The 9,162-nt window shown below is 37.7% G+C and overlaps 1 protein-coding gene across 1 annotated transcript; it reads left to right on the top strand.

Moving 5' to 3' along the window:
* Positions 1 to 5,113: 5,113 nt before the first annotated feature.
* LOC112840700 (olfactory receptor 51A7-like) lies at positions 5,114 to 6,007 on the top strand. The gene has a single exon (XM_025894116.2). The coding sequence runs from the start codon at positions 5,114 to 5,116 to the stop codon at positions 6,005 to 6,007; it is 894 nt and encodes a 297-aa protein (XP_025749901.2).
* Positions 6,008 to 9,162: the final 3,155 nt, after the last annotated feature.

The following is a 9,162-nucleotide window of genomic DNA, read 5'->3' as shown; positions in this document are numbered from 1 at the left end:
GGTGTATGTGGTGAGTGTGTGTGTATGTTGAGGGAGAGATTCATGGACTCAATCATTTCAAATGGTCAGTGGAGATTATCCTTGATAATGGGTGTGGGGAGAAGAGAGAGGTCAACATTCACCTTTGTATTAAACATGCCAGTATTATTTATTTTCAATATCAGGCAGCATTTTAAAAGTAAATACTATTCTCTTATCTTTTAAAAGTAATAATTTGTTCCTGTAAGAATTAAAACACCCAGGGGCAACTGGGTGGCTCAGTTGGTTGAGTGTCTGTCTTCTGTCTTCAGCTCAGGTCATGTTCCTGGAGTCTCAGGATCTAGCCCCACGTGGGGCTCCCTGCTCAATGGGGAGTCTGCTTCTTCCTCTCCCTGTGCCCCTCCCCCCACTCATGCTCTCTTTCTCAAATAAATAAATAAAATCTTAAAAAAAAGAATTAAAAAACCCAATAACCCAACTGTAGTATCACTAACATAATCACAAATAATACAATGTGACAACTGCTGGGAAAAAGCCAGGAACAGAGTGTTCTGAAACTGCAGGCAAGGGAGTAATTAATTCTACATAATGGGACTGGGACACTCTCATATTCTCTTTTTGGCTAAATCATTTGCATTAGGGGAATTCACCTGACTCTCCTAGAATCCAGTTAAGGATTCATTAAAGTATCCAGTGGGGCTTTTCATTCCCTCTGCGGGTAGCATTATCATCCCAAAAGGCCACTAACAAAACATCATGGAGGAAGGACTAATATCAGGAAGTCATGATAATCCTGTGTACCTGAGGCTGGGATTGGAGTGGCTTCATTCTTGGTTCATATATCTGAGCCTGAAGTGTAGACCTAATGGCCCACACCTCGGTAAGTACCTGAAAACCCTAATGTTCCAATTAGATATCATCAATCAAGAACATTAAGAGGGACAAATTGTGTCCTTGATGAACTGTTAGTATTTTACTGTTTAATACCAGCTTAAATCTCAGGATATACTTAAGACCTTGGCAATACCACTGTATTGGTTAGAGTTCTCCAGAGAAACAGAAGCAATAGGATATGTCTTGGACACTGAATATTATATGTGGAGGTTGAGAAGTCCCACAGTCTGCCACTTAGAAACTGGAGGTCCTAGAAAGTTAGTGGTGTAATTCTGCGCTCTGAGTCTGAAGACCTGAGCACCAGGGTGCTAAGAGAGGAAAAGATGGACTGATGTTCTAAGTCAAGCAATCAGGCAGGAAGGACTGAATTCTTCTCTCCCCCCGCTTTTGCTCTATTCAGGCCCTAAACTGATTGGATCATGCCATCCCACACTGGGAAGGGCAAACTGCTTTATCTATGAGTTCACAGATTTTAATAAATTACATATGGCTAGGTTTTGTACAAATTCCATTTAATCACTTCATTTTAACATAGATATGGCCTCCAAGTTGAGGATATGATTTTTCATTCATTCATTGGATGTCATGGGAAATGAAATATGATTATATGGGATACCGTAAGCTAGAGGAAGGAGGAGAAACAGAAATCTTATCAGCAAGAGCACACCATGCTCTGAGTTACCATTTCTCTCATTACTGAGTTAGCCCTTGCCCTGAAGTTTGGATTAATTTGTGTTCACAAGGTAGGCAGGGTTAAAACAAACAGCAACAAAACAAGGACTAGTATTCCAAGCAGGAGAAAAACAAGTGTTGCTCAAGTTTTGTAATATTGAAAACGTCAAGTTCTGCCCTAGGTTCCTCTATGTAAAAAAAAAATGTTATACTATTATATGAAAATATGTATCCTTTAAAGAAATGACTGCTTTGCACAGATCACGGCACTCTTTCCCTTCAGATCATCTTCTGCAGCAGTAACTCGGAAGCAGGGTGCATTATGATATGTGTGTTTGGGGCTAACCAACCCACCCACAGCAACAGAAGGCTGGAGTGGGGTTGTAGGGCAGTCCAAAAGGATGGAAGTGTATATACCCAATAGGGGAGAAGACAGACAGGGCTTTGCTTTCCAGTCAGGGTATTTGACTTGGGGAAGTGGGGGTTATTCAGATTTTCTCAAGAGAAACAGAATGACTGACATTATAGAAAGACAAATCTGGCAGCCGACCTGTGCACACACATGACCTACGTGGTACTGGTGGTGAGTACCTTCCAAACGTGAATGTGCTGACCACTCAGTCAATTGCTTATAAGGTTTTTATTTTATTTTTGTGTGCTAATTGCATTTAGAACTTCCTGTCTTCTCCACTATTTAGCGTATGATTCCACATGCATTTACTTCAAAACTATATTTTTCTGTGGATACATTTATCATTAAATTGCTAATAGGTGTCATAGTGACAGAGGTTAAACTAAGCAAGGAATTCAATCTAAAAAGATGGAATTAAACCCAGAGAAAAAAGAACTCAAAAGCTCAACAAAAGTGGTCACAGAAATAGCAGTTCAGAAACACAACAGGCATGTGCGGCACCTTATGGCTTGTGAGGTGGAGGTAAGGAAGGGGTACAGGAGATAGATGAGGACATACACACACACAAAACAATATGTTCAAGAGAAAGAGGAAGGCATGGGCGCCAGGGTGGCTCAGTTGTTGAGCATCTGTCTCTTGGTTCGGTTCGGCTCAGATCATGATTTCAGGGTCCTGGGATTGAGCCCTGTGTGGGGCTCTGCGCTGCTTGAGATTCTTCCTCCCCTCCCCTCTGCTCCTACCCCTGCTCACACACTCTCTCTCAAAGAAATAAATAAGACCTTTTTAAAAAAAGAAAAAGAGGAATGGAGAAAAGATAAAAGCAAGAGTGAGGGAACAAGCATGTGTAGAAAAGAGAGGCAACATTTCAAACGTTGATACTGATTATATACAAAAGAAATCTACAAGACTCTGGCAACATATGTGAGAACAAGAGAGGGCAAGAAAAGAACAAGGCAGCATAATAAACAATTGACCTATGTACCACTTTATGGGCTAGCATCAGTTCCCTAGGGATCAGGAATTGGTATAAAAGCAAATCCTATGTGTTAAATTTATGTTTATTTGCAATGTACCTTTTAACACTTTCAATATTTACAGCTTCTTTAAATAATGTCAACAAGTTACCTTCAATAATATTGCTTTCATGCCAGCACAAAGTGGTAGCCAGGCACCAGTTATATTAAAATATATCTCTCTTACTTAAATGTTTCCTTTTAGTCCTCATGTTTTTCCACTTGTAACTGACATTGACTCTCCAGGATTCCCTCAGGCATACAGATTAGATAGCCCGCGGAGGTTTGTAGTATGGGATCAGTGCCAGCATAAGGCAGCCACCCGTGGGTAGCAGTTATCCTCACATATTCCGTTTCAGTCCTTCATTCCTTTAGCCTCTAGTTAAGAATGGTCATTTATATTTATCCAACAAATATTTATTGAGATTCAAATGGGTGAAAGCATCAAGGAGCATCAAGATAAACATGAAATATACCCTTACCACAAAGAGATCAGTTAAGTGGAACAGATGTGAAATATAAATGTCAAATAAATGCTCATATGATAAACTTGCAAAAGGTCATAAAGAAAAACACATTCTATCTTGGATGTAAGGTGAAGAAATGTTCCAGGAAAGGATTCTAAAGGACATGATACCTAATTTAGGATTGGGACAAAGGCAGGCAAGGAAAAGAAGAGTGTTTTTATGATACATAAAAGCAAAATACTTGAAACGGCACAGTATGCTGGAAATTGAAAGAAGTTGACTGGGACACAAGGAGAAGAGTTAGTCATAGAAAGTTAGGAGACTAGTAATTAACATCCCTCTCTAGCCAGGATTGTACTGTGATCACTATTAGAAATGTTTAGTCCTACATTTTCTCTTTTTTATTCGCTACATAGGAAAAAAAATACATTACTTTCCTAGCAACATTTCTCTTGATCTAAAACTCTTACACCCTTATCATATCACAGGATGAATTTTATAATCAGTGTAGATTTTAAACTTCCAATTTGTGGCCTCATTAAGTATTATTATGGAAAGCATTACGTTCAGCTCCTAGATGGTAAAAATAATCAACAAATCTAAAATATTAACTGTGGTTTTACTATAACTTTCCAATCCCTTTTATAAAGTTGGCATACAATTTTACAATCCCATCAGCAATGTACAAAGGTAAAATTTCTCCAAATCTTCGCCAGCGCACATTAGTTTTTAAATTTTAGTCAGCCTGTAGGTGTGAAATGATATCTTGTTGTGGTTTTGACCTGCATTTTCCCAATAATGAATGATGTGGAAGATCATTTACATCTGCATTATTGAGTTATAAAGATTCTTCCTAAATTCTGGATGCATGTCCAGATATAGGATTAACTAATATATTCTCTTATTCTGTGGGTTGTTTGTTGACTTTCTTGATGGTGTACTTTGAATCACAAATTTTAAAAAAAGTTTGATTAAGTCCAATTTATATATTTTTTGTTTATACTTTTTGTGCCATACAAAAATGTTTCTAACCCAAGTTCACAAAGATTTACTCCTTTGTTTTCTTCAAATGGTTTTGCTGTTATAGCTCTTGTATATAAGTCTGATATTTTGAAATAATTTGTATACAGTATGAGGTAGGGATCTAAATTCATTCTTTTGCATGTCAATATGCAATTGTCCTACCATCATTTTTGAAAACAATACAATTTCTTAAAGGTTAAATATTAAATAACTGCACCTGTATCTGAGTGTGATGTTCTTGATTTGAACCTATGTTAATGCATATAATTTCCAAATTCATAGAGTGGCACTATCCTAACAAAATATGCTATAGGAGATAGAGGTTGATAAATTTTCTGCTTCCTTCTTATGTGCTGAGTCTAGGAAAAACATTTTGAATATTTATATCCATCTACTGACGAGTATATGAGGAATGGGTATATTTTCATGTTCCTGTATCCTACTTACATATATTATGATATTTTTCCTGTCCATACTTTACAAAATGTTTTATTTTCATCCTAAGAATTATTGCAGAATAGGTGGAATCACAGGATTTCCATTGACCCAATTGACTGGACAAATGGCAATACAAGTACACATTTAAGTGAACTCGTTTTTGTCATTGCAGGAAGGCTCTTCTGAGACCCACATGCTGATCTCACTTTCCTACAATGTCAGTCTGTAACACCTCAGAAGTGGAAACCTCTACCTTCTTCCTCATTGGGATCCCAGGGATGGAGCATGCTCACATTTGGGTCTCCCTCCCCATCTGCCTCAGGTACCTCCTTGCCATCTTGGGGAACTGCACCATCCTCTTTTTCATAAAAACAGAGACCTCTCTGCATGAGCCTATGTATTATTTCCTCTCCATGCTGGCCTTTTCTGACCTGGGACTGTCCATCTCTTCCCTCCCAACCATGCTGAGAATCTTCTTGTTCAATGCCACTGGAATTTCCCCTGATGCCTGTTTTGCCCAAGAGTTCTTCACGCATGGATTCTCAGCTATGGAGTCATCGGTACTTTTCAGCGTGTCCATCGATCGCTTGATAGCCATCTACAGTCCTCTCAGATACACCTCCATCCTGACCAGTGCCAGAGTCATTAAAATTGGCCTTGTATCTGCTATAAAAAGTATCTTATTGGTCTTCCCTGTCCCTTTTATTCTACAGAGGCTGAAATTCTGTAAGAAAAACCTTCTATCCCACTCCTACTGCCTCTACCAGGATGTCATGAAGCTCGCCTGTTCTGACAATAGGGTCAAAGTCATCTGTGGACTGTTTGTGGCTCTTATATCTGTATTGTACTTGGTGTGCATTTCTGTGTCTTACGTGCGGATCCTGAAAATTGTTCTGGGCACTGCCTCACACAAGGGCTGCCTCAAGGTCCTCAACACTTGCATCTCCCATATCTGTGCTGTGCTGATCTTCTATGCGCCAATCGTCACCTTGGCTATTATTCACCGCTTTGCCAAAAATGTTTCTCCAGTTGTTAGGGTCATCATAGCTGATACCTTCCTTCTGGTTCCCCCTCTGATGAATCCTTTTATGTACTCTGTGAAGAGTTAGCAGATTAGAAATCTGATTCTCATGAAATTATGTGAGAGAAAAGGTTGATGGGAAACTTCAGCTGCGATGAGTGCCCACCTTGCTTGGCAATGTTTGAACAAATGTAGGGGTCCAAGAAGGACAGGGAAGTAATAGAGGTTGACAAAAATATATATTTCATAATCTCAGCAGGCTCATCAAATTTCAAATTATGGATTTCATTTAGCAGCAACAACATCCTACATGGCTTGGGGTTACAATATGTTGACCACTACATTTTCTACCTCCTTTTTCTCTTTTACCTCCTCACACAACCAGCTATATGACTATTTCAACAACAGACACAGAAGTACCATCTTTATTTGATTAATATATTTTTTAAATTTATTATTCTAAAAAATTAGTATGTTCATATGGGAAAAAAGAACATAACTCTAACTCAGCCATAATCAGCTCTGTCTAAAGTGAACTGAAAGATTAATCTCACGCACACACACACACACGCACACGCACATGCACACACAAACATCAGCATCCCCTAAACATCTATTTTGTGTGCATGTGTGTATAGTTTGTGTGTTGGGGATGATATATGTATGTTTGTGTGTATGTTTCATCAGCAATTCAAATAAATCATAAAAATGCTCCTATCTGTAAGTACCGTGAAACATGTATTAATGTAAATACCATAGTAGATGAGCAAATATGTCATCAATTTATATTTTAAGTTCTCTGCAATATATTTAATAAACCTCCTTCTTTAGTATGCATATTGGGTGAGCTGCTCCTTACAAGTTTCTATAGTACTCTCTTTTTGTCAGTCACATACCTAAGCAGCAGTATTATTTCTTAACTGTTTACATCCTACATCAATGTGTATGTGATTGAAGTAGAATATTTTAATTTCTATCTTCATCAGTGTCTAGCTAAGTACCTGGAACATATGAATTGTTTATTGTTTGTTAAGAGCCTAGCAATCCTAGCACATTTTGAAGACACGAATATAATGCATGATAAGAAAGCCAAAGAATCCATTAGAGTATGTCTGAAAATCCCTGTTAATATAAAGTTCACTTCTACAAATTAATTACTTGGATAGAAATTAAAATAAAAGATGGGGCACCTGGGACGCTCAGTCGTTAAGCGTCTGCCTTCGGCTCAGGTCATGATCCCGGGGTCCCGGGATCGAGCCCCGCATCGGGCTCCCTGCTGCGTGGGAAGCCTGCCTCTCCCTCTCCCACTCCCCCTGCTTGTGTTCCCTCTCTCGCTGTGTCTCTCTCTGTCAAATACATAAATAAAAAATCTTAAAAAGAAAAGAAAATAAAAGCAAGCACAAATATATTCAGCAATCTTAAAATAAGTGGCGTAATCTCATGAATGTAGATAAGATCTAGTTGGGTCCTCACTAAAAGTTATCTAACTGAATTTAGTCTCACTTCTAATAAGCACTACTATTTAATCCACAGAAGTCCTGAAAATTAGAAGGTCTGTATTAGTAAGATAAACACTCCATGCTAGAGACAGTACTAAATTGCAGTATCTTAAGCAACACAACATTCTTAGGTGAGACATTGCAATGGTTCACAGATAGGAAATAGAAGTTGCAGGAACCTGGGGAGCTTCATCATCCTTAAATTCTAGAAGTCATTGTTAGCATCACCAGCTCTTGCTCTCTTCACCTTTCTCCTTTGCTTCAGTCACTGTTCTGAATGAAGCCTCTTACATGATGAGTAAATGGTCACAAGCTGGAGGGATAAGTAGTGGGGACACTTCTTACATCTCCACTAACAGAGAAGAGAGTGGACTTTCACTATGAGCTTCACTTAGAGACTTAAGGAAAGGGCTGAAAAATACAAAGTACTTGATATTCTTAAACCAGAACTGGTCATAATACCCTTGGATATGAACTCAATGTGATTGGCAAAACTGGGTCATGGCACTATACCCGAAGGAAGGTGTTTCTTTTCCTAGGAGGGTTGAAGAAATGGTATTTGGAAAAAATAGAACAAAACAAATTAAATAAAGTAAGGGAAAACCAAATAAAACCAGTAGCTAGGTCTACTAGACCTACCAAAGAGCAGAATGACATTACTGAGAAAAAATTTAAAAAACATGATTTAAGAAAAAATTATTTAAGGGTACATAAGAAATGAACTGAAATAGTGGCCTTTATAAAGGAATTTTTTGGGGAGTTTGACATCCATTATACTTTTACACCAATAATTAGGAATTAGTGTACTTAGAGAATGCAATTCACCACGGAAATGGTAAGTCATCTTTAGAATGCTACATTTAAGAAGACAGATAAGTACACTGACATATATCATCTTAGCTGATAGCACCTATATAAGAGCCAATGGAAGCCCCCCTTTCAATCTTGGCAAAGGCATTAGAATAGCTTGGGAGCTTTTTAAAGTCTGGATAGTAATGTAACATCACAGGCCAATTAAATCAGAATACAAAATTTTTAACCTATTATCCTATTGATGGATATTGGAGTTGTTTCCAAATTTTGACTGTTATAAATAAAACACCCATAGATAATCTTAGAGATGTGTTTGATTGTGACAGCTGTAGTATTTATGTTATGGTATTTGATTATGATATTAATTTTTATTTTCTTAAATGCAAATTGACCTGTGAGAGTTCAAGTATACTTTTTTACATTACTTACTAATTTCTAGGAGTTCTTTATACTTTGTCAGATATGTGTAGTAAAGATATTTATTCCTTGCGGATTGTTTGTCTTCTGCTCTTCTTAAAAGTGTCATTCAGTGAACAGACACGTTCTTCCCTTTTGTTAATTATAAGTGATTATTATTACTTCAGGGCTAATGTTTTTACATCCTTGGTTATCCCAAGGTCATGAATATTTTTTTATAATTTTTCCTCTACATGTTTCTTTTCTTTTTATGTTTAATGCTTAGGTCTATGATCTAGCTGAAATTAATTTATGATAAAGCTCAATATTTATTCATTTATTTTTGTATATAAATTGCTCCAATTTATTGAAAAGATCTTTCCCTATTGAATTTTGTCACTGTCATTTTGTCTCTTCTTGTGTGTTGGTTTGCAACCTCAGGAATTTACCAGGTAAAATCGAAACTGGCCTCCATACGTGGAGGGCAAGCAGAGACCAAAGAAAGAGGCAGACCTCTCCACATTGGTAGGTGGCA

The sequence above is a fragment of the Callorhinus ursinus genome, unplaced genomic scaffold (genome assembly GCF_003265705.2).
Source record: "Callorhinus ursinus isolate GAN/ISIS: 27379988/994484 unplaced genomic scaffold, GSC_fseal_2.0 scaffold35, whole genome shotgun sequence".
In the NCBI taxonomy this organism is placed as follows: Eukaryota; Metazoa; Chordata; class Mammalia; order Carnivora; family Otariidae; genus Callorhinus; species Callorhinus ursinus.
This window is presented reverse-complemented; position numbering and strand designations above follow the sequence as displayed.

Excerpts from the sequence above, each read along its gene's own strand:
- LOC112840700 (XM_025894116.2), top strand. The coding sequence starts at position 5,114 with ATGTCAGTCTGTAACACCTCAGAAGTGGAAACCTCTACCTTCTTCCTC.